A 26,304-nucleotide genomic window follows, 5' to 3' on the forward strand; every position below is an offset into this window, starting at 1 on the left:
CAGGTGCATAAAATGGAAAACATATTATTTCCCTCTAATTTTTCCAATAGCTCTCTGAACTTTAATACTCTGTTGTATCTAGCTTAGAATTCCATGTTTCTAGTATTAATATCCAGCATGTCAGGCTTGCTGGCATTAAAAATATATATATAATGCTCTAAATTTCATATTGCAATTATTTTAAATGAAGAGAAGGAAAACCTATGAACAGTTACAAGGTACTGTTTCTTAGGATATTGATTCAATCATTGCAGAAACAACACTATCTTTAAAAATAATTACAACAGGACTCAGGTTTGAGCTGCTGAGAAATAAAGAAATGTTTGTTAATAAAAAAATGCATCAATCTGAAAATATTCTGGATTCTCTGCCATTTTTCCCACTTTGATAAGAAATTGGAAAAAGTGGAGAAAAGATAGCTTGAGCATGCTTTTTATTGCTTTTTCCTTTTGACGTAAGTTAGAGCAGCTTCCTAGAATATGATGAATAGAGATCTAGGAACTCTGTGTCTTCATTATCAGACAATCTTCACTTTGGCAATTGTGCTGCCTGTTGGCAAGGACACAAATGTAGCATTTGGTGGAAAAAAATGAATCTGTGAGGGTATAAAAGGAGCTCTTTATCCAAATGTGTAATATTTTGACCTTATGATGTTCTATGCAGTTGTTCACTTCCAGAGTCTGTTTCAGCAGGGTTCAGTTCCAGAGTCTGTTTCACAAGGGAGGTGAATTTACACTGTGCTCGTAGCTCGTGCTGTGCTGGATGGGCAGCATGGCCACAGCCTGTGTTTCCTGAGCCTGAGTGAGAGTGGAGGTGGTTCACTCTGCTGCAGCAGATCAGGTTAGCTGGGCTTCAGTGGTGACAAGAAAAACAGTGTTTACACTGCAGAATGACTCAGGAACAAATCTAAGAAAAGATCCATTTTTGGTGGGTTTTTTTCCCAGCAAGAAATATATCTCCTAAGGGTTTCTTCTGTTGATGAGCTCAATTATTGTACAAAGTCACAGAGATGCAATCTCTTCAACAACACGATCATGTTGCCTGGGAAATCAACTGGGACAGTTTTTTCCTAGGGATTCAGCACATTGCATGATGTCATTACTGTCTTGTATCATCTGGAGCTCCAAAAACTTCACGTACAAATGTAATACTCTATCAGTCATCAGCTACCATGGGACAATAGCCTGAATCTGTTTATTAAATGGTGGATGCTTTGAGACTGGGTGGGTTTTTTTGGTGGTTTGTTGGGTTTTTTGTTGTAATTTTTTTGTTTGTGTTTGGGGTTTTTTTGCTTGCTTGATGGTCTTAAGGGTGTTTTTAGCACCACCAAAACCTCCCCTGCAAAGAACTGCATATTAATAATTTATCATCTAAAATGAATCTTGGATCATGTAGCAAATGATGAGTTGCTTAGGAAAGCACAAAGGAAACTAACTATAGAAAATAAATATAAATTTGTAAGTTCTACCTGGCCAATGTTTTCTTTTATTAAATCCATTCTGTCAGCAATTTAATTGACTTTGAAGAAGCCTTAATATTTTGGAAAACAGTGTTGCAAAAACTTTATTAACTCTAACTATAGGTAGATTTCTATACCAATGGAAATCCCCGCAGTGATCATGGCAACAGTCACAGTTTCATCTTCCTTGTGGAATTTGCAGGTGAAAGATTGAAGTAAACTCTGGAGTCAGTCTGAAGCAAAGGTAAAGAGCAATTGTAACAATCCATTTCCCAAAAGAAGTACTGAAGTTGTGCTCTTTCTTGTCTTTAATAAGTAAAAGCTAATGTGTTCATGGATTGTGGATGCATTTGTGCTGAGCAAACCCTCTGGTAATGGATCAAAAGCCATTTAAGAAAGACACCTGACAAAGTTAATTTCTTACTATAAAAGCCTTTTCTTTTAACAGTGTGATTCATCTTTTGAGTTATTTTTTGACACTTAAGGTATTATTGTTTGTACTTACATAGGTCATGGGATTCAGAACTTTCTAAATCCTGTTGGTTCCCAGCTCAGGTTGACATTGTGGTGCAACTGGAGTCCATTCTCTGTGAATAAATCTGTCCCCCTCTGTGTTTTCAGCTTCCCATTAATAGTTAGAGGTTGTTCTAGTGTAACACACTGGTGAGTGAATGCTCTGAACACTCTGAATAACATCTCTGAGCATGCAAGTTATAATGAAATGTTTGGCAAGTTGTAGGAGAATATGCATTTGGTGATGGCGAGGGTTGATCAATTCTCTGTGGCCTGGAAGTTGTTCTCACAGTGAGAAGTTGCCATTGTCTGAATTTGGAGAAGGAGAGTTCCTTTTTTTTTTTTTTTTGTTATAATGAAATGTTTGGCAAGTTGTAGGAGAATATGTATTTGGTGATGGAGAGGGTTGATTAATTTTCCGTGGCCTGGAAGTTGTTCTCACAGTGAGAAGTTGCCATTGTCTGAATTCGGAGAAGGAGAGTTGTTTTTTTTTTTGTTTTTTTTTTCCCCCTCGGGTTCATAGAATGATTTAGACTGAATGGGACTTCCCAAGACTTGTCAGCTTTGTCAAACTCCTTCAAGAGTGCTGCTTTGTGTTAACAAAAATGCGATTTTTTAGTTTCAGCCACATATTAATCAGAAACTATGTTTTATTTCTCATTTTAAAAGCTCCGTTTATGTCCTACGGTTTTTTGTTTGGTTGCTTGTCCTTAAAAACCCCCGGTTCTCCCGCGTGGGATGATGCTGAAGACCAGCTCTGGAGTGACAGACAGCTCGAGAGCTTTACCCAGAGCCAAGCGGCTCCTTTTCCCACAAGAGGGAGCCCGGCGGTCACGGCTGGATCAGATCCGTGCCGGCTCGGAAGCGCTTTGCCATCTCTCCGCGGCCAGCAGAGGGGATGCGCCGGGCAGGCCGGCCCGAGTTTGGCCCCTCAGCGCAGGATTCTCAGTCTCAAATCACACGTGAGTGTCTGCCACCGTAGTCTTAAAGAAATTTGTATCCAGTTAAAATACTGTTCTCTTCAACGCATAAAATATCAGGAAAAATTCAGAGAACACTTCAATTCCCAGTGGGATTTCTGGAGTTGTGCTACCTCAGTGGATAAAGAGGGTGTAGCTGTGTAACAGTATTATTCACTGAAAGGTAAGTGTGCACACAGAAATCCCTCATGTGACTCATTACAATTCTTACTCCCTCCAGAAAGGACACAAATGTCAGAAAAGTGGACCCAAATAGAAGTCACTCCAGAAATAAATCAGAATGGTGAGCCTTCAGTAAAAGTTCTGTATGAATTCATGTCACATACCTGCCATTGTTTATAACCATGCCAGTACAATCTTATTATTCCTAGAAATACATTGCATGTCAGAATTTTGTTGGCCAAACTGCCACTAAGCAAACAAATAGTAGAGAAAAGGCAGTTTATTTTATTTCTGTGACAGATTGAGAAGCCTTGAATGATTTATAGAGTTATTTATTAAACATATAGATTTTATAACTATTTAGGTCATAATCTGTTTTCCATATAGGTCAGCCAAAGTCTGTTATGTGTTAAAAGCTGAGGAAACAAGTGCAGGAAAAGCAGTTAAAGCCAGGAAACAAAACCAAGAGGGATGAACTATGTAAAAGTGAATACATGAGTAGCTATTTGTGATATAGCTGAAAGTACCCCAGAATATTTTCATTGGCATATAAAAAAGCATGGAGAGGAAAACTGTTTAATGGATGTTGAAACAGTCCATATCTCAAAGGTAAGAAAGCTACTCCCATGGAGTTGTGCTTTTCATTCCTATGGGATTTTATTTGTTCTTATCAGGGCTATATCCCACTCTCTTTTCTAGCAACATGTACCAGAAAAATATGCTTCACCACAAACATGAAAGAAACAGTTTTATGGGGGATATGAGGCGTACATGTTGTCTTTGCCTGTCCTCCGAACAGGCAAGATGGAGCTTCGGTTGGTTTCTATCCTTTTATCAGAGGCTGAATTAGTACACAGAAAAGACACATGCTGTCAGCAAGGTTAAGAAGGAAGTGTGATGGTGTGATTTCAGAAGGAAAATAATACCCAGCAGCCAGATTTCTGTTTAAATCATTTGCCACCCTTCACCCAGAGGTCAAGTGTGGGACTGAGTTACTGGGGCTAAATAATATACAGGACAAAATGAGACTAATGCCCAAACAAAGCAGCCTTTACTGTCGGTATCAAGAGTTATTTTGGAGTAGCAGTTGCCCATCTCAGAAATCCAGCTTATAATTTATTGGCAAGGAAGGTAGGATTGAGTGAATGACGAGACTGCTACTAACCAGCACTTACAAGAGTGGGGGAAAACGTGACCTTTGAAGGTGAGCTGCATCAATGCCTGGGGGGGAGCCTTGCTATGAACACAAGAGAGAGCACAGAGACGTGCTGGTGTTTATACATAATATATGAGGGCATGGCTGTACGGACGGGAATGGATACGTCCCTGTGCACACAGGGCTGTGTGCATGGCATGTTCTTAACCAGTCGTAGCTATGGTCACGTCTGCACGGTGTGAGGATGCCCAGGCCTGTGGCTGCAAGGGCCAGCGGCCGGGACCGCTCACGACTTTGCCTTTGTCTCACGGGCAGCCGTGAGGAAGGCGCCGGGCCCCCCACCGCCGCGGGTCCCCGGGCCCGGCCGGCCCGGCTGCCCCTTTAAGAGGCCCCAGCGCCGTGTCAGTGCCTGCGCCGGGTCCTTCCCTCCCCTCCCCTTCCGCAGCGCCGCCGGAGCCGGGCCGCGATGGGCCGCCGCGGGCAGCGGGGGCTGCGCCGCCGGGGGGGCTCCCGCGGGGCCGCGGGGCGCTCGGGCACCGCCGGGTAGCGGCGGAGCTCGGCCGGGACGCGCCGCCGCATCGCCGCCCCGCGCGGGGACCGTGTGCGCCCTGAGCGCAGCACAATAGCCGGGAGGAGGAGACAGGGAAAGGGGCAGGGGGAGAGGAGGAGAGAGGAAGAGAAAGCACAACACGGGGGCTGGCGAGGCGGCGCGGAGCGGAGGGCTCCGGAGCGTGGCCGCGCTGAGGACCGTGCCCAGGACGGCGGCGACAGGAGGTGGGTGGGGGGCGATATTTACCTTCCCTCCCCCGCCCCGACCCCGCTCCTTTGTCCACGCGCTTTGAAGTGCTGGGGGATCGTCGGGGTGGGAGCATTGTTGTTCGCCAGCAAGCGATCAGTCATGCCGGGGAGAGAGTAGCGAGTGTACGCGGGGCTGGGGCCGGCAGAAGCAGAAGGAGACGGGGAGGAGAGACGATTGCGAGAGAGGATTGCTGCCTGCCTCCCAGTGCCCTGCATGGACCGCGAAAGAGACGCGCTGAGTTGACCCTGCCCGAGCTGTTTCTGCTTCTACATGTGAGATCCGGTTGGTTTTTTCTTTCCACCTCTTTCTCTCCAGCCTCCTTCTCGTATTCTCCACTCACTCCCGTATGCAAAATGGTGGACCCTGTGGGGTTTGTAGAGGCTTGGAAAGCACAATTTGCAGACTCTGAGCCTCCTAAAATGGAGCTGAAATCTGTGGGAGACATTGAACAGGAGCTGGAGATGTGCAAAGCATCTATCCGGAGACTGGAGATGGAGGTTAATAAGGAGAGGTTCCGCATGATTTACCTGCAGACTCTTCTGGCAAAGGAGAAAAAAAGCTATGATAGACAGAGATGGGGTTTTAAACGTGTTTCTCAGTTGCCTGAAGGGGGTGCAGAGCAGCAGATCCAGGACCTGCATCATCACCAGTCTCCTGACCAAGACGAATATGAGAAAAGCAAGTCACATCATGGGGAGGAAAAGTTCAAACCCAGGATACCCTCTATGCGGAAGCTGTCTACCCAGAGTGATGGGTCAGACCTGTCACCTTTGGACAGCCCCCATCATGGGGAAGGAGAGCAGGACAGGTGCAAGTACTATGGAGAAGAGAAACTGAAGAGAGTTGTAGAGGACATGGAGAATCGCTGTGATACAGATGGCTCTCCTTCAAAACACAGATCGGCTTCCACTCGCAGACTGGTGGGATCTGCTGAGAAGGAGGGATCATTTGAACCCAAGGAGAGAGGGAACAGCACCAGTGTGGCGGCCCTGAGGTCCAATTTTGAGAGAATGAAAAAGGTTAATTCACACTCTTCTGGTGATAACAAGGATGTTGTTGAAAAGCCCTTCTATGTGAACATGGAGTATCATCATGAGAAGGGTCTCGTAAAGGTCAACGATAAAGATGTTTCTGATAAAATAAGCTCCCTTGGTAGTCAGGCCATGCAAATGGAACGCAAAAAGTCTTTGCACTCCCTCCCTTCTAACATGGTACCCAGCTTCAGCGAGTTCCAGAGGCCTGCCTACAGGGGAAGGTCCTCAGAGAGCAGCTTTGGCTATGATGGAGAATATGAGGATGCTGAACTGAACCCCAAGTTTCTTAAAGATAACCTGATTAATGCCAATGGCAGCAACCGCTCACCTTGGCAGCCCATGGATTTTCAGCCGTATCAGAGTATCTACGTAGGTGGAATGATGGGGGAAGGAGAAGGAAAAGGACCTATTCTGCGAAATCAGGGCCCACCGGACCAGGAAAAACATCTCACGTGGCCCAGGAGATCTTATTCCCCCAGGAGTTTTGAAGATATTGGAGGAGGATATACTCCTGATTGTAGCTCTAATGAGAACCTTACCTCCAGTGAGGAAGATTTCTCCTCAGGACAGTCCAGCCATGTCTCCCCCAGCCCCACCACTTACCGCATGTACCGGGATAAAAGCCGCTCCCCCTCCCAGAACTCCCAGCAGTCCTTTGACAGCAGCAGCCCACCAACCCCCCAGTCTCAAAAACGGCACCGGCAGCAGCAGGTCATCGTGTCTGAGGCCACTATCGTGGGTGTACGAAAAACAGGACAGATCTGGCCAAGTGATGGAGATTTGCCCTCTGCGAGATGTCACCAGGACAGCTGTTTCCACGGGGATACAGGTGTGTAGCAGCTTTTTCTTGGTCTTTTAAATGCATTGAGCAGGGAATGGCATCGTGGAAATGAATGGGAGACCCTGGGTGAATCACTGTGAGGGGGCAACTGTTTCATGTGAGAATTCTGTGTTTAATTTGTAGTTTTGCTGTTTTAGGAAGATCCTACAGAAGTATATGTCACACTGCATTTTAGGAATTTAGTCTGGATTCCCAGATAGGTTGACGCAGGCTTCTTTTGAGAGGATCAGTGGAGTCCCATGTTAATAATTTCTTAAAGTTTCAATCTGAACACTGAGCTTAAAAGGGGCCAGAACTTCACCAGGTATTCACCATTTGTGGTGAATTCACCACCAAGTTTATTCCCTCCCTCATATTTGTGCACTATGGAGTAGTTAAACTCTACCTCAGAGGTGGTAGTGTGCCAACAAGCCGCAACCTGAGGGTTTTGCCAGAGCTTTACCGATAATGATGCTGCTCCCACAGTCTTGTTTTTTCCTGTCTGTATTAATTGCAGTGCTAGTTTCTCGTTCTGTCTCGTGTCAGCCTTCAATTAGAGCTGATTGGAGGTAATGATTGTGCAGCTCTGTTCTTGGAGCTTTCTGCTGTCGCTGAGTGAAGAAAGAACTTGGAATATCAGGAAGCCCTGAGGGAAAAGTGTTAACTAAATTTCGCAGAATAAAACTTTTCATTTGGGGAAGAATGGGCAATGTTTGAATCCATTTTCATGTAACTCATTCAGGCATGCAGGTGTGTCTGTGGAATCACAGTGAGTTTATAGGTGGAAGAGGCACAAGGAATTGTATTAATTCAGATGCAGTTTTTGAATGTATGTGGATGTCTGAACCTATTTAGCAAGGCAAGGCATGTAATGTAAATATCTTGTGCTAACACCTGTAGTCTCCTGTGCAGTAAACGAAAATCAAATCCAGGAATGAAGAAAATAGGAATGTTTGTTTTGACAGATTTCTTTAATTATAAATGTGTGAGTTCTCTCATGGGTTTTCTTTGTCTCTTCGAATCTCTCATTTTAATAAGGGATTAACATGTTATTTGTCAGTGGGACCAAATTCCTGTAGTATTGGGTGAATTCAGAGGCCTGTCAGAGATGTCACTTTCTCAGGTTGTGAGAATTTGTTCTATTACTTCTCAGAAGAGTAACTGCTCAAAGGAGATGCCTGGCTTTACTTTCCCTGCTGATTGTTTTTGTCAGCAATACTTTTGGGAGCAACAATGAAGGGAGAACTCTTCTGTGCCATGCTGCCATCCTCTTATCTCGTTGTGTTACTGGAAGGCTGGACAGTTGTAGTGGATGTTCAGTGTACATGGAAGCTCTGCACCTCCTCACAGTGACTTCTCCCTTACCAGATTGGATTGACATCCCTGTTTTCTCTCTGGGACTGCTGCATTCTTCCTGGGTTTTGGGGGAGAGGCTGAGTCTTGTGCTCATTTGAACTGAGCTCAGCCATCTGTCTCTGCTCCTGTTTACTGATGCTCTTTAGATGACTGGGAAGCCTCCTGGCAATTTCAGTTTTTGCAGAAGGATACAAAGGGGTAAAAATAACAAAGGTTGATAAAGCTTGAGGATAAATTCCGCTTTCAAAAAAGCAATAGGTAATTTTTATTTTAAATCATTTTGATGGGATGCAGTGATAAAAAAAAGGCAGCTGAAAAGTCAGAGCATTTACAATTCCTGGATGTGCTGGAAACCTTTGTGTCGTGTTCCTAAGGATGACCACACATTGCAGGCAAGGACATAATGTAACTGATCCACCTTCTGCTTTCCTCAGCACAGGGGGTGACATGGCAAGCTTAGCAGGAACTTTCACCAGATGGCTAATCAGCACTGTCTTGCACATTAGCTGGTGGCAACTTTTTACTTAACTGAAAAGGCTTATGCCTTCAGGAGGGCTGTGCTTCTGATTCATTTCTACTGAGCATCATTTTATAGGAGTCTTCTTTCCTTCCCGATTGGGATGAGTTTTGATCTGAAACCAGTTGGCAGCACCTCCTTTTCATAAAACAAACAAAAGGCCTGAGAGAGCCCTGTGTGATTATCTGGCTGGCTCCCATTCCCAGCTACCCTGCTCTGATGCAGGCTGTTCTCCATGACCACGTGGTGCCAAAGCCATTCACAGATCCAGACAGATTTTCCAGCACCTGTGGTTCAGTCACTGCTTCTGCCAGGCTTCCCTAAAGTTCTGCTTGAACAGAGTGCAAGATTCAATCACAGTAGGTTCTGGCCAGCCTTCATGTTAATTAGCATCAAGTGGGGTTTATTCAACAGTACTTGACTTCCCTGTGTATTCAGATTTTTGTGTTTTCTGGCTTTGCCTTTGATCACTCTTCCCATAGTAATGTTGAGTGTGCTGTGGACAGGTGCAGTGTGAAATTTCCATCTGGACCTGTCCCAGTGCACCTTGAGCTTGGCCAGCAGACACATGCTGTTCTGTCCAGATTATTTCATGACTTCACAGTTAAGTGATGTTTTCCTGATTTTGTATTACAAAAAAAGGATGTAACTTTCAAATGGATGGGGTCTGAGCCAAAATTTGAATCTGGGTTTTTGGAGGTGGATTATCAAAAACATTAAAGCAGATAAAGGTATAGTAGGCTTTCAGTTTTTTCCAAGGAGCAGCATGAGAGCTTCAGGGTTGAGATTTGGTAATAGCTGTACTTTCTATTAAATGTACTTAATGAAGCCTGGGCAAAGATATTGATATTAGGATTAATTATGTATCACTAGTTTCCTGTAGTGGGAATAGAAAAAAAAATCACATCTTAACTTTGCATTAAGCTTACATATCTTTACTATGATTGTGAAGAAAGAACAAGATTTTTAAAATTCTGCCTTCTGTTAAACATTAGTTGTAGAAATAGACGTGAGAAAAGCCACCCATTGTGCATTTCTGCTTATGGTCAAGGGGAAAGTTGCACAGAACTGTTATGGAGCAATGAGATCTTGCAATGGCCTCGGCTGGGACAGTTTTTAACTAACAGCATTTTGTTAATGAAGAGCACACTGGAGCTGTTGCTTGGCTTTGGAGCTTGCTGCATAAAATCAGTGTTCTCAGTCTGTGTGAAATGATTTTATCTGTCTGCATAATAACATGGAAACTTTCTGGAGTCCACATCAATAATATTTACCTGCTGCCTCCCTCAAGGTGCCCCAGGACTAACTCTGTTCACGTGAGAAGACTTGGTGGTGCTCTGAGAGAGTCGTGCCAGGCTCTTTCTCTAGACAGCCACCAACCACCACAGTGCTCAATGTGAGGTCAGTTTGGGGATATGTGTCATTTAATTCCATTGGAGTGAGGTTTTACTTATTTTAGCCTCTACTAAATGTGGGAGTTCTGAATGTCCCTTTCTGGAGAACATGGAACGTTCCCTATTTTTCAGAGAGTTTATTGTAGAGAAGGGAAAGGGCAGTGGAATTTATGCATGTGAACTGCAAACCTCACAATTCCTGTTATGTCAACAGAAGGCCATTTTAAAACTGCTGCTTACCTAGAGCTGTAGGTTCTTCAGTTTTTGTGTGCCTTAAATGCCTGACCAGATAGGCAAGCATCTGAATTTCCTGCTTTTAAGGCAAACTTGACACTATTTATTTGTAAAGCCCCAAGGAATCATGTAGTGTGTCATCATGGGAGGACCTTATTCTGTACCAGTTTCTGCAAGGGTTTGCTTCCTGAGTTATTTGTATCTTCTGAGATCTTAGACAAGTTTCTTAACTCTGCACTTCTTTCACCCAATATTGTATTCTGTGAATTTTAGTTTTGAGATGTAGCTTGAAAAGTTCTTTGTGGGATTTTGCAGACTCCTGAGGCAACATGTCAGTCCTGTTGCTGTTGTTCAGAAGCACAACTTCCCTTTGAGCAGCTGAGGCAGACTTCAGTCCGCTCTGTAGAGATTCTTCCTTCTGAGGAGCTGAAATGTAGGAACTTTTATAATGTGCAGATTGCTTGTTAATTTTAAGGCCTGCTGGCCATAGGTCCTCCTTTCCATCTGTGACTTACATTGGATCAATAATGCAATTTAGATTTTCCTGACACTTGTTTAGTTCATTTTGCTGTTACTTCTTAGACATGTTTTAATTCTTTCCTGTGATTATCAGTGATTTCCTAGGAGCACTGATGCCAAGATGCTGTTTAAATGTGATCCCCCACCCTGCCTTGCTTTTCAGCATTTTAAGTGGCTTTTGAGATTTTGGAGATTATCAGGATGCTTGCACTACCACTCCCTTCTTCTTAGTCTGGGGGAGTGAAGAGCTCCCTCTCTTTCTCTTCCAGATTTCTCTTTCCCTACAGCAGAGTTTAATGGAATCTATAGAGCTGCTGTATGTCCCCAGTGACTATAGTGGACTCTGAAGTGTTTGTTTTCTTCCTTCTTCCACAGAGAGTTGCTGATATTTACCTCAGGCCTACCAGAAGTAATAGCATGTAGACAGATTTTATTTTTTCTTTTCTTCACTCTAGATCAGGTACTTCTGCAGTCACAAAGCGCCTGCCTTTGAAATGGGAGTGAAAACCAATCCACATTAGTATTGTCTGGTACTGGGGAGTCTTGGAGACTGCTGGTGTCCCCTCATCTGCATGTGAGAAGCCCATTTTCATGGTCCATGGCAGGGAGATCAGAGTGGGACTGCCTTTCCTATGGAGTAAGCAGACAGACAGCTGTGAATTCTGCAGGTAGGGGGTGAGAAAGCTGCTTGTTCTCCCTGCACCCTTTCCAGCAGTTACAAAGGGTCTCTGGCAGTGGAGATGAGCTCACTTTGTGAGCTGCCACTGCTGCAGGAGGCCTTGTGCCTGTTGGAGGCAGGCAGTGGCCTGTGCTGGGCAGGTGAAATGTATTACCAGTGCAAGCTTGAAGCTTGGGAGTGGTGTAGGAGCTGAGCTAGTACCAAGCAGCCCCAGAGCCACAGGATATCCATGCAGCATCCATACTGTGCTGAGCACAGATGCAGTGCTGTGCTGGATACAAAACTGTTGGACCCAGGTGATTGCAGCTTGGTGATTTCACAGGGCCAGGGGCTCAAGTCCTAAAGCTTTGCAGTGAAAAGTGATTTACTTGTGTATGTAGGTGATAGACTTTAAAGCACTGAGTTATATTGGTGAATGAAGTGCTTTGGACTCCTGTGTCTTCTCATCTCTAGCAAAGCAGTTAATGGATGCCCTAAAGCTTTGCAGTGACTTTTGAAGAGATTTACTTGTGTGTGTAGGTGATAGACTTTAAAGCACTGAATTATATTGGTGAATGAAGTGCTTTGGACTCCTGTGTCTTCTCATCTCTAGCAAAGCAGTTAATGGATGTGGTTTTAATCTTGAAGATTTTTATTGTTTAGTGTAAATATATGTGACCCCATGTACAGACTTACAGGGTGCAAAACTAGAACCTTATATTCTTAATTCTTATAGGTATGCTATCTCGAGCTAATGCTGAGAAAAAGAAAGCTAAGAGCTTGCTAATTTGTGGAAATAATTGCTCTACCATTTTTCCTAAGTGTTTCCATTTGTCTAATATCTCTGGTTTAGATATTTGGATGAAATGCTAAGTACTGTGTTCAGTTACTCCTTCATTGACAGCTTGCTTTTCACTGCCACCAGAAAGTTTCACTGAGACCTGAGCAAAAGTAGTAAAATGAGTTGACTGGAATAGCAAGGAGGCATCCTGAATAACAGATCTGGGATGAAAGAAAAATAAGGTTTAATTAGAAAATTTGCTAAACCTTCAAGTGTGGGTTAGGAAATGCTTATTTTTGACTACTGGGCAGCATACTAGAGTTATATACTGACACTTAAAAGAAGTGTTGTGGGTGGGGGCTGTGATTTGTAATCCAAATTTGGCTTTGAAGGCTCTCTAAAAGAAGGGCCAACAAAGGAGGCCTAAGCCTGTGAAGGTTTGGGCCCCAGTAATAGGCTGGAAACAGTTCTTCTTCCAGTTCTAGCATGTTTAGCAGTTTGCTCTCTAATGCCCTCCCTTGCTCCCCAACCTCTTAGGGGTAAACAGCTATCATGCAGAGGCAAGGGGGACCTGTATTTCAGTTTCAAGGAATTTTGGAGGTCAGTCCATAAAGGTTAATGAGGTGAGACTTGGCATGCTGTTTGGGAATTGCTCCATTTCAATTACCACAGGGAAGCATATTGCTGCTCATGAAAATCAGAGTGTTGATTGGAGGCACAGCTGATCTGGAGCTTGCTTTTCCCCAGAGATACCAAGACCAGCAGTTTGGGGTTTTTTTTACTGTCTCCTCTTTGATTTGTTCTGCTCAGTCAGATAAGCATGGAAAGAATAATAAGGGTCTGATCCTGTTCTTGCCCTGATGAAATATAAGTAATCTGTTGCTGGCAGATGTAGGAAAAGAAATGGTCTTCCAGTCCAGGTTGAATGGGAGATGGATGGAGGGGTGGGCTGCAAGTGACCACAGAAATGCTGGCATGGATTAGTTTGAGTGAGCTGCATGTGAATGAAGGACTTCCAAAACACCAGTTTGAGTGTCTTGGGTTACAAAGCAGGTTTTGGCCAGCTCACTGATGACAAAGTGGATTGCTTTCCTGATCATATCTTTAAATTACAAGTGATGTGAAAGTAACCATAAGCTGTAAGTAAATCCTTGAATGTTAGTCTGTCATTCTACTGAGACAGTTTTACAGATCAGTAACTTCTCTAATTTTTTTTCAAATTGTACTGAATGTGTTTTAAACAGTAAAAGTGTCCTGTGTAGGACAATGTGTTGTATTTCTCTCACAAAATCTGGCTGAATTTGCAGATCTGTCTGTTATTAAAACAACAAAGCATGTCTCCCTCTCCCTGTCTTCTTCCTAAGTGCCAGAATGGTATCTCTCAGACCCTTTCTTAACCAGGTTATGGCCATGTAGTAATCAGATTATTGCAAATGTAATTGGAGTCTGCTTTAGAGGAGGCTCTGCCCAAATGTAGCAGCTGGAGTCAAGTTAGTTGCTCATGGCTACACGGGTACTCGAGGAGTATGTGTGTGAGAATCCAGGACTGCCCTGTAGGAAGAGTGAATGGCTAAAGTTCAGTGTGGGTTTATACTACTAAATTGTGCCTGTTGGTATTACAGGCCTTGTGCGTAGTTGTGACCTTTTTTTATTTTCAGTCATTTCACCAATCTCTGTTACTACTGGGTGGGGTGGGTTTTTAAAAAGTTATTTATTTTATCTTATGGACGAGAAAGATTATTTTCCAGAAGAGTAGATCTACCACAACCTTCTTTCTTTTAAAAATAATATATTTTTTTAAAACCCTCAAAACCACCCCATCCTCTTCAGGAGCTTCTGCACAACTTCTGAAGTATCCAAAATCCACAAATTACTTGCAGATTGGTCTGTGACAACAGCACAGTAGCAGCTATGGCAGGCTGCTGTGGATCACACAGTATTATCTAAAATCTAAGCAGGCAGCCCTGGCAGGAGGAGTTACTTAGCAGTGAGTAACTCGTGTGCTTGGACTCCAGCTCCCCTCCTTGAGGTGTGGAGAAGTGCACTGTGCAGCCTTGGCTCACTGTGTGTGTTTACTTCTTCAGAACTCCAGAATATTCTAAACTCCACTCTGAAATGCAGCTCCTTCTCTGGTGGGGTATTTACCAGCTATTCTGTTATCAGCAATTACGTACTCCCTTGGCTGCAGAGCTAAGGAAGGAGTGCCCATTTTGAACCCACAAGATGGGTGAGGCTGGAGCAGGCTGTTGTTAGATCAGTTTTAAGAAAGGGAACACACAAAAAGCCACCAAAAACTAACAGATCCCTCAGTTGCCTACAGCCACATCTGTGTGTTCCTTTGAAACAAGGCAGCAGCTTCCTTGAGTAATCTGTTCTGAAGGAAAATACCTTGTTCCCTGGAGCATCAGGCTCCAAATATATTTGAGCTGCTGAGAAGTGAATGGAATTGGTGTGCTGCCATCAGGGAGGTGTCACACAGACACGGCGCTGATTTGCTGCAGTGCAGTTACATGGCAGGGTATGACTGCCCAGCAGGGCAGCCCCTGGCTGGGCTCAGGGTGTCCCAAAGGACCTTAGATTATGGTGCTTACAGTGAGCCAAGGCACAGAACACTTGTTTCTGTGCCTGCTAGTCCAGCTGCCTCAGCTCATAATTCACTGCCTCATTTTCAGTTCTGCTTCCTGCTAACCTAGAGCTGCTCCGGAAATGTTTTTATAGTGGCCTGAAGTGACACTATGACACAAAGTTTCAGAAAATAATGTGGTCAGAACAGTAGATCACTGTTGGAAGACTTGGATGCGTTTTCCCTTGTCTTTGCCTGTCACTTCTATAAACTGTCCCCTTTGTTTGAATCCTTTTAGGTAGAAAAAGTCTGGGAGTCCCTTCCCTGGGCAGGACACTTTTGCTTTACACTTTCCTGAGGTGGTCATTGGAGCTGTCAGTCTGACAGGGATGAAATCACTGAGATTGTTCTAAGAAAACACAATAATACCTCAACTGTCCTTGAGGAAATCATGGTATTCGGATGAATAAATCTGTCTTTGCCAGCTGTATCAATAACTTATTTAGATTTCTAGATTAGTGAGCAGAGAACATCCAGTTGCAAAATTCTCTTGCAGTTCTCCCACCTAGGCCTAATTGTGGTGGATACCAAAGCCAGTGCTTAGCTGGGATTGAAGGTGTCTTGTCTAGGTGATGGGCATCCTACATTACATCAGTGGCTGCAGTGAGGCGAGCACATCTTACAGTCCATTCCTTGTTTTACTTTTCTCAGTTTTCTTAGAAAGCTGATGAGTGAAATCTGAATTGCAAGGAAGAAGAATCTGACAAGCTGTCAGATGAAAATAGTCTCTAGCCTGGGGACATACACCACTTCTCTAGTTCTAGTATTGATCATCTGTGGCTCCTGATCTGGGGTAAATGGGTATCAGGAGGAGAATGTGTCAGTCAAATCCAGAGTATTGTCTCAAAGGCTTCCTAAGCTGGAACCTCTCAGCTCACAAAAGCAAGATCCTCAGGGGCCCTCAAGAGCTGCTTCTGACTCTGACGGAAAGCTGGTGCACTTAGTGTGAGCAATACATTGGGCTTAAAAGTCACCTGAATAATTGTTTGGGTGAATCTTTTGTTCAGCCTTTTCTCCATTGGCATCTTTCCTGAGGAACTTAGGGGAATGAAGTATACTGAATAACTCATTTGAGTTCTCCATTGTCTGCTCTTGCCCTCTTTCCCTTGAAACCTGTGACTGTAATGGGTCCAGAGGCAGATGCTGCTCTAACAGAACTCATGATAAGTATGTGTGTGATCAGGTGAGGGGGCTGGTGTGTGACAAGGAGGATTGTGTTTAGTACTTGAGTATATCCAGAAGAGCCAGTGTGTGCCCAGCTCAACAGGGAACCCAGAAACCATTTGCTGTCTTACACTAATTCAACAGTTCAGTTTTTCTTCTGGCAAAAGGGCCATAGGCAGACCTGGCTGATGGAGGACAGGGATAAAGAAAATTCAGAGGATAGGGATCAAGAAAATTCCCTTGTTTTCCTTTGGTATTCCAGGTGGTGTATTGAGCTACAGGCCTGACTGCCTTCTTGAATTGATCTGTACTGCATGACAGGGATGAGAGACTGACTGCAATTTTGAGATGGTTTACATGGTCTGGTGCTCTTGCCATTCAGATGAGGCCTGGGTTCTGCTTCATGTGAAAGCAGAAGATCTCTCATATCTTATGAATTTATATGAGGCCACAGTGAAGACAGTTGTTTTCCACTTCCCTGTATTCTTAAGTGATGTTTTAACACAAATGCTGCGAATGCAGACCTGTCACCTTTGCAGAGGCACTTGCTCTGTTTGACTTGCTGAATTTCTTTAAGGTCCTCGCAAGCACAGGAGCACAGCTGAGCAGTTCCACAAACCTTTTCTTTTGTAGTTGTTGAGAAACCACACTGCTTTATATAGAAATATTTACATAGGATTTGAGCATCACTTTGACCCTTCCTAATACAAATTGATTTTGCAGCTTCTGTATGCACAGAGTGAAATTTGCAGTCACAGAGCTGAAGTCAAATTGCTATTACCAGTTTCTCTGTGTTGCTAAAAGGGTCAGCGTTCTCAATAGGAAAAAATACCAGGAAAGAAGGTATGCATTTGGAATAAGTAACAAGGAAGGAGCAGGAGAGCTTAACAAATTTTGGTTGTTTGTTTGGTTTTTTACTTGGATTATTGTTTTTTTGGTTTTTTAATAGTTGAAAACACCAGTGGCTACCCTTGAGACCTCTAACAATGTCTTTGGAAAGAACTGATTTGAGGTCTTGCTGATGCCAGGAGATTTCTAGTGACTGTTTTGCTGTTTGTGAAGCTCCACAGCACTAGCTGTTTGTTTCTATGTAACTACCTGAAGCAGAATTTCCCAAGACACTTTGATTTTGAAGTTTGAGCTTGAGCTCTGACTTCAAAAGCACTGATAGGGTCTTCACAGGCTTAGATTATAAATGTTTTAAAACTGACATGCATGCAGGTTATGCTGTTTCAGTAGCAATACTGATGTGGCTGAGAGCTGGGTCAAAGCTATGCTGGGCAGGCAGTCCAAAACTGTAATTTTGTTTTGAAGTTTCTTGTAGCTCTTGGAGAACTGTGTAAGCTGGCCATATGTATCTGCCATGCCTCCTGATTAGGTGCTATGGCAACACTAATGTAATTTGGAAAGCATTTTTGCTTTATTTAATAATTCTTTTTGCCATCCTGCATCTGCCTTCCTAAAGGGGAAAATGGCCTGACAGAGTGAGAAAATGGTCTTTGCATCAAAACATCAAGTGTGTTCTTTCTAGTTTGCCCAGTCCTCTGAGCTAGGACTCTCAAAATGAGTTCTGGTTAGGTAGGGCTGTTTCAGTATTCATGGAGAGAAAAATCTGTCTGTTATGTCTCTAAGGTGTCTGAGACACCAGCAGAAGATGCCTTCCTCTCTGCTGGGCCATTGTCTGCAGGCAGCTGAGGCTGTGTCACACCCTGCTGGGATGGGGCTGTCCCAGTGGCACTGACCTGCCCTGTGTGCTCAGCAAAAGTGCCCTAGGCCTGACCTTGGCTACCCCAAATTCACTCAGCCTTGAGCACTGACCTATACATAATTTGTTGTGGTCTCTGCTAATGTGATCTAAGCTCTGCTTTGTTCTGTGCTGCTAGGTAAACACAATGAAATATTTTCTCCTGCAGATAAAGGGTTGCCCATCTTCCTCCAGTTAGTGTCCTCCATTCCTGAGCATCTTAGGAATCTCAGTATCTCCACTTAAAGCAAAGGAGACCTGATTATCTGTTACGTAAATGTGTTCTGAATATTTATGTGCACGAGAAGAATCTGAAGAGGAAGAATTTTTAACTTGAATATTTTATTCTGTATATAGGTGTTTCAGATTGGTTTCAATGCATGTGCAAATATGCGCTGAAGCAAAGATACAAGCGAATTCAGAGAATTCTACCTAAACTTTATAAGGAACTTTTCCTTGTAATTAGACCAACATCTGGGTAAGGAAGCATTCTGATGCTAAAACTGGTTTTCCCATTAATAGACATTTGCCATCTAGGGCTGATGCACATTGAAACAGGCTTGTTTAATAGCTTTTAATAATTGGTTGCTTTGTGGTTGTGTTTTTTAGTTTGTAAGGAAACGAGTCATTTGCAAGTTTTTTCCAAACACATGTAAAGAATGAAAAAGGAACCTTAAGAAGAAAAACAGCCTTAGGTTTATAGCAAGCTTTTATCTTTATATAGTGATTTGCATAAATAAATTTCCAAGTGTGTTAATGAGGAAATATGCAGCTCAGTCTTTTGAGTTGTTGAAACTCAGGGTTTTAGCTGCATTTGGTGAGTGGTAGTGTTCTGGAATCAAATTCAGTGCATTTCTCCTGGATCACGCTTTAGTTAGTAAATTGATTAACTTCCTCTATAGGTATGTGTTTAGAAAATGTTTTGTATCGTGTTTAACTTTTAAGGGAAAATACTGTCAAAAAAACCCCCAAACCCACAGTGGAAAAAACCCTGAGTTCTGTTGCTGGAGGGCTTGCCCTATCACTGATTTCTACAATTCATATGCTTGCTTCCACTATTTCTTTTTTTCCTACTTAATTCTGTGTTCATATTAACTCATTCAGTTTCCTCTCTAAGTAAATAAGCTCAGAATCTGGGGTTTTGCCTGTGGCTGTGGTTGCTCCTTATGTGTTAATCTCTGGGTTTTCTACTTCTTCCTTTTTTTTGGTTTATTTGCTTAAAATTGGAACCACGAGCTGCCTTGTCTTACAACATGTTTCTGTGTATGTCTTCCAGTGTTTTCATATTATGCCCCTTGAGGCTAAATCTTGATTTAAATTGTCTCTGGTGCTAAAGCCTCATGCTGTGACCTGCTGCCCTGTCAGCCGTGCCAACAACTGCTCATTTCTAGCTTCACGCTGGGAACTGGATCAGGGAATTTATCTGTGGCATTTTTGGGGGTTTTGTTTGGTTTTTTTCTGAGCCAAAATCAATCAAACAAAAATCACAAAACTCACCCTGCCAAAGCACAAACCCCTCTAAGCATGGATCGTAATCTGTCCTCCTACAAATGTTGCTGGTGGAGCAGTAAGTGATGGGGTGGTGTTGGGGCAGAGAGTGTAATGCCATGAAAGACAATTTACACTTAAAGCCCCAGTCCCCTGCCACTCCAGGGCTGTTCATTCAAGTCACAATGGAACATGAATGCTGAGAAGTCTTGTTTAACTTCAGCAATTTCACTTATGACTCTCCAGCTGCTTTGGGGTTTCACAAAGAGGTTTGGAGTGTCCTTTGAGCAGAGTACCTCTTCCCCAGGAAGATGCCTTTTTTTCTGCTGCTGGCAGAGTGTGAATGAGTAAAAGCTGCCTGAGAGCTTGCAGATATTTGAAATTGCTTTGTAGAATAAATCCAAATGGAATGCTAGGACTGAAAATGGGAGTATTTGCAGTAAGACAGACCTGATGACATCCTGGTGACCTGGCGCCTGAAAATACAGCTCTGTGACTGCATATGCCTGATGACACATTTTCTGTATGAGTGACTCCCTTTCCAGTTGCCTACATAAGTACTTTGTGGTTTCAATTATTACATCAGCAAATACTTTGATTGGTTATGACCAGGAGAAAATGGAAGAAAAGGTACAATTACTTGTTTTTACTAAGACTTCAAAAGGTGACCAGCTTCTGCAAAAAGGTTGTTTAGGTCATAAATCATCTGAAAGGAGCACAGGAGGGATGCCAGGTCAGCACAGCTTTTAGAGGTGAGTAGACCTCCTTTAGTAATTTGTGTTTGCTTTCTCTGTGTGTGTGAGTGTTCATGGGCTAAGATTAAATGTCGTTTTTTATTATGCAATTACTGTAATGAGACATCTGTAGAATTACATCTTATAACTATGGGAATATTTTCCCTTCATGAGTGTTTTTGGGAAGTGGAGTTTTAGAGGTCATTTGTAGGCCTTTTTGCATTTGTTTGCTTTGAATTATAAAATGTCATGTCCTGGCTAATAGTGGGACTAAGATTTCGATCAGATGGTGTGATTTGCTTAAAAAGCTCAATCTTGAACAAGGATAGGGCAAGAGTCACCACCAGGAGAAAATGCATGTAGCTTCCAGCATTGAAACATCTTTACGGTTTCTCTGTGCAGTTTTATTTTGAATGCTTACGTGACTCCCAGATAAGACTTCTATTTTTACCTGTGACTGCTGGCTCTGCAGAGATTTGTGAACTCTTCTGACGTAACTCTGCTGAATTCCTGCCTGTGCACCAGCCAGGTGCTACATTTCTGGCTTCCAGCTTCTTTTACTTTTTCTGTTCCTGTTCAGTCCACAAACATGGGAACAAAATGCCCCACCCTGCTGACTCATTGAGCCCAGAGCAGTCCCTATATTCCCGAAATAGGATTGCTATCTGAGGCACTTTGAGCAACTCAGCAGAGCTGGGTCTGGTTCTCTTCTCTAGAACCTTTTAAAATAGTTGATTTCTTGTTCTTGGCTGCTGCTCTGCCTCAGCCCCAAGGTGATTTCCTTAGCTCGTGTTCATTTAAAGGGCTTTTACAACAAATGCAACTGTTGTAGAAATCAACTCGTATGTAGAATAATCCTTTTAACAGGTTTATTCTGATTCTCTGTTGGGTGTTTAAGTGGATTTGACTGCATTGTTTAGTATGTCCTTGAAGATGGCTCCAAATGAAACCTGTCAGAGTGTGTCCTATCTGTGTGTGCATACCAAGTGTGCCTGGGAGATGTCAGCCAGTGCCGTAGGCAGTGGGGAGGAGTTGCTATTTGTAGGGAAAAACTGGGGGTAGCAAACCTTAACACTGTGCTGTCTACAACTCAGTCTCTCAGACAGTGCTGAGAAAGTCTCCTTGCTCTGCCAGGATTCAGCACCTTGTTACAAAGGCAAACTCGTGTTCTTTTGCCTGTTCTTCTCTTCTCCTCCTTGCACAGCCTGCAGGTGTCCAGTGGCTCACCCCAGGGGCAGCTGTACCTGCTGAATGTATCCCTTCAGCTTGATCTGCCTTGGGACCAAAGGACTGTGTGAAGGCAAATATCAATTATTAATTAGTGGTTTTAAAAATACACAAAGTGACACACTTTTTGTCTTTGATTGAAGTAAACAGCAGTCTACTGTCTACTTTCTGTCAGCAATGCTGTGCAGCCCTGTTGAAATGCCTCGGGTTTTGAGTTCTTGCAGAAAAGTACATCCTGGAAAGGGCCGTGGTTGGCAGTGAAATAGTCAGCAGAATGCCTGGAAAAGAACATTACAACCTTGAGCACAGCCCTTTGGAATGTAGCAGGTTCCTGATAAGGCAAAAATTGGGTGGGTGAATGTTTTTCAGAGAAGCAGGCCTGGAGAAAGGAAGAGTGTTAAGGATGGTAGGAGTCCTGTGCTTAGAGAGTCCTGGGGTTTGTTCTAAGTATATTGAAATATAGTTTTAATAGTATGAAAGTCTGTGTGAGACTTCTGATTAGGGTCAGTTATTTACTTTTAAAACGATAATTTGTCATTTTACGTTGCAATATGCAAAATTGGTGGTTGGCTTAAAAAAATGCACATGGAGATTCTATACCTGACATGGGAATGGGGAATAGAGAACTCACTCTGAAATCTTCTGCACAAAAGAAGAAGGATACACACTGTTAAAACTGGGGGCTTCTTTCCGTATATTCTCTTGCACTGCTGTAATGATATGGGCTTATTTGTTCTTGGGGCCTGCAGGTAATTCAGAAATGTGGGTACATTCCCTGTCCATCCAGGGAAACAGAGGGGTTTTTTTTGTCCTAGATCATTTACAGATGGTAGTCTGGGATCTTGACCCTGGACTTTAGTTTTGGTTCTAGAACTTACTGCATACATCTCATCCGTGATGTGAGGTGGTATCATGAATGCTAAATTAGCTTTGGCCCCTCTCATTTTGCCTGTAGGGGTTGGATCAGTATGGTTTCCCCTTTCTTTTCACTGGTTCTGGTAGAGCACTGCTGTGGATAGGACCTAAAGGGCCCTAGTTACTTAGCTCTGCTGCCTTCTTGTTGGCTTATGCTGCAGTATTTGGATGATAAAGAACCATACTGGTGACCACATCGTCTTTTATGTAACCAACCAAACAGCTATTTTTTAATTACTAATGCATGTAAATGAACTGAAGCTATAAAGTAGTTTGTGTCTCCTTAGCAGGCTCTTAATTGGGAAGCTTTTCTGTCTTTCTTTTTTTCTCCCAACATTTCTGTGGCTCTTGGCACAGTAGAATCCAGGGGTCTGACTTTTGTTGTCTTACTACAGTGCAAGAGACACTTCTCTTGACCATAACTGTTGTTAATTGAATGGTACTTAGCAATACAGAAATTTTGTGGCAGGAGAATATTTCAGGGAAGTCCAGTCTATTCTCCCACTGGGTTTGCTTAAAATCAACCAAGCCTTTAGTTGGCAACAATAAAGGAGACAGGAATTGAAAAAATTCCATTTTTCCTGTGCTACAGGATTGACTGCTAGCCTAACCGGCTTTTCTTATTTGCAGTTCTCCAAAGGCAGATCTTATGTTGGGGGTTTTTTGGGTTGATGTTTGGTTTGGGGTTTTTGTTTGTTTGCTTTGGATTTTTTGTTTGGATTTTTGTTTGTGTTTTAACTGCTTAGAGGGGTGCATTTACAGTAAAGGTAATTTGTGTTTCAGAATGACTTACTAACCAGTAAGTTCCTGCCAGAACAGTACTCCCCTAAATTTTAAAGCCTTCCAGGTAGGTCTCATTAACATTCTCTTGTGAGATCTGTGTGAGAAGCTGGTGTACTCAGCCAAGAATGCAACTGTCTTGTGATCTGTGGTATATTACCAAGCCTAGAAACTGAAAGTTTCTTCCTTGCAGCAGCTTTGCCCAGGTTTTCACTGTGTGGTTGGTTATTTATACCCCTTGTACCTATTATTTTTTCCAAAACTCCATTATTGTGTGCTCTGCTTGTTCTGCCTCTTAAGGAGAACTTTAAAATCTGATGCTCTGAATCCACAGCTCCCTAAACCAGTTCGTGTGGTGAGTCTGTTTACAGTAGTGTCAAGAAATAAAGTGGCACTGTTCAAGAGAAAAAGAAATAGCCAGCCCTCAGGGAATGAATGGTTTGAGAGGAGCAGTACCCACACAGCTCTCTTGACTCTGCTGAGAGCAGCCCTGCTGAGCTGAGCCCTCCTGCATGTACAGCACGTATTTGCTCCCCAGCATGGCTTTCATCAGCACAGGGCACACTTTGCTGGAGAGGACTGCACCCTTTTGTAGCTGGTGTTGGGAGGGGTCTGCCTTTCCTAATGCAATGAAAGGGACAACTTGGTTTATGCACTGGGAAATTGCTTTTGTCTTCAGTGTTATTGTTCCTTCTGCCCAGCTGTGTGGTCTGAGCTGTCAGATATTGAGCTTAGGATCTCCTGATGCTTTGCCATGATTTTAGTTGGTTTTTTCTTCACTGCTGAAATATGTTCATTTTGCAGTCCCCTGAAGTGATGATTACTTCTGCCTGGGAGCAGAAATCTATCTTCTCTAGAAGTGGCTGTGGCCATGTCAGATGCTGATTTCTCTCCTTGTTGGCAGTTTTTGGTTGTGGTGTTTTTCTCTTGTCTCAATGTCCTTTACTATTCTGGTATCCCTGGTGTCTATGTGCTGTGCATGATTCAGTTTCATATGTAATTAGTTTCCTCTTTGGTGTTGATTTGTCTGTCCTGAGCCTAATTAAACCTTAATTGCTCTCTGATACCTGTGTAAGGATTCTTTTTGTGTATGATTTGCTGCTGCACAAACCCACACTCCCTCATTAGTCTAGCTTAGCCTTACCCTGAGCTGGCTTTAAACCAACTTTTATTTCACAGTCTTTGTGTTCCTGTTTCAACACTGGTTTTTATCTTTCATTTCCCTCCGTCCCTTGGCCATCATCTGCTTCTACTGCAATGCACTGTCACCTTTGGGGCAGTGTGACTGGGAGAGAGGAGGGTGGGAAGGTTGCAGTTACAGCAGCAGCCTTGGGGAACCCTAGAATCATAGGGGTGAATAGGGGCATGTGAACCCTTGGAGGGGGCAAATGGACTTGGCAGAGATGCTTCTGACTCTGCTTCTGCTAAAACAGTTATTCTTTATCCTTCATAGAGAGCATGTGTGTTTGAGTATCAGGTGATGGATAGGAGTCAGGCTGTAGTAGAGTGCATGAACAGAGAGCAAAGAGCTTTGAGATATCCAAAAAGGTGTTAAAACAGTAAAACTGCCCTTTGTCTACTCAAAGCCTGTTGTTCTGTTACCCTTAACCTTTGATAGCTTTGTATTTATTGTCCTCAGGGGTCACCATACTTCTACAAGTTACAGAAGAGCTGTACTGAGGAGAAGTAGAGTTCTAGGAGTACACTGCACCTGAGTTAGTACAACCTTCATCAAGAGGGTTTGTGAGACTGCTGCCAGCACATCTGTAAGCAAAGGCTTAAGGAAAGGGCAGTAGTTCTGTGGATTGCATCCTTCTAAATTTTTACCAGACCCTTTGGGTTTTCTTAGTTTTGTTTTTTCTCTGACTACCATTTCCCTGAAAATCACACATCCAGTACTGAGGTGGTAGGGAGGCAATGTCTGCAAATCAACAGCATAACAAGAAAGAGTACCTGCATTCTGTTGCTCTGCTTTTGTCTCTAAAAAATACTGTGGCACCATTTCTATCCCCAACCTACAGAGAGGGGTTTTCCAGAACAAGTTGTTGGTGATCCAGAATGGACCAGCCAGAGGGAGGGTAAGTAGCTGTCACAAACCAGGATGAATAAGTTGCTTATCTGATCCATCCTGAAATGTTTAATCTGTCACAGGTGTCAGAATCTGGGTATATGCTGGAGCATAAGCTATATTTACGTCATGTCTTGGAGGGTGTGCAAGAGAGAGGGGAGGCTGAGGGGGGAAGAGGTGACTTGCTGAACCCTAAAGGTTTGCTTTGTGTTGATCTGCTCCCCTGCACTTCCCTCCTACTTTAATGGCAGTGTTGAATGACAAATGGAGGCAAAGCAGTGAAAACAGGAAACATAATCCCTTAAAAATAACTGGTGGGAAAGGAGGAAAGAAACTGTAAATAAAGGAACCCCTGCTTTCATGGGGCAGCTCCACAGAACAGCTAGTTGCATGCCAACAAGAAGGAGCTGATATTCTCTGAGGTCACCAGAGAGTCCTTTTGAGCTCCTGGAAGGGTGAGGAAGACCTAAAAGCAGGAGAGCTGTGGTCTGCTCTGTGTTGATTTTGTTACGTTTCTTTTTTAAAAGAAGGTTTAGAACCACTTGTGTTGACTACAGTGTGAGGTTTGGCTGGGATGTGATTTATACCCACACGTTGTTGTAGGCTGCAGAGGCCTCAGTTTGCTGTGGCTGTGGGAGGCCAGCCTTGCTTCTGTGCTGCCATGTGGTCACTGGGAGCAGGAGGGGCGGAGGAGAGCTGGCTGCAGGAGCTGCATCTGCTCAGGGAGTAGTAGCCATTCGGAGTAGTGAGGAGCTGCTCAGCAGGACCTGTGTTGCCTCAGACTGGTTTTCTCATGTGGCTGTCTCTGGACCCTGGTTCTTGTTTCTGCTATGTAAGAGAGGATGGGAGTGTCACGGCTTTGTTGCGCACCCAGCAGAGTTGCTGTTTGAGGGGTGGGCAGAAAGAGTTCTGGTGGGCACAACAAAAATCTCTGCCAATGGAGCATTTTAGGAGGCACCATGTTACCTGCTTGGCAAGGTTGAAGGCTCAAGATTTCCACACAACTTGATTAAAGATGGCAGACAGGACATTCTGCCAGTCAGGACATTCTGCCAGTTCACGTGGCTTATCTTACAGGTCTTTTGATGCCATAGCTTTGTGGGGGAGTGTTGGATGGAGTGCCTTCACTGGGGAAATTCTTGAGGTTGAATAGAAACATAATAGAAGTGAATAAAATGA

At 43.5% G+C, this 26,304-nt stretch overlaps 1 protein-coding gene across 1 annotated transcript in view; it reads left to right on the forward strand.

Annotated features, from left to right (window-relative positions):
* Positions 1-4,753: 4,753 nt before the first annotated feature.
* Positions 4,754-26,304, forward strand: part of BCR (BCR activator of RhoGEF and GTPase) — a 99,636-nt gene continuing 78,085 nt past the window's right edge. The window contains exons 1-2 of the mRNA XM_041420330.1: positions 4,754-5,044; positions 5,385-6,932. Of these exons, the coding sequence (XP_041276264.1) occupies positions 5,423-6,932 (1,510 nt within the window). The 5' untranslated portion in view covers positions 4,754-5,044; positions 5,385-5,422. The remainder of the gene's footprint in view (positions 5,045-5,384; positions 6,933-26,304) is intronic.

This window comes from Onychostruthus taczanowskii, unplaced genomic scaffold, assembly GCF_017590055.1.
Source record: "Onychostruthus taczanowskii isolate IOZ18803 unplaced genomic scaffold, ASM1759005v1 scaffold64, whole genome shotgun sequence".
Classification (NCBI taxonomy): domain Eukaryota; kingdom Metazoa; phylum Chordata; class Aves; order Passeriformes; family Passeridae; genus Onychostruthus; species Onychostruthus taczanowskii.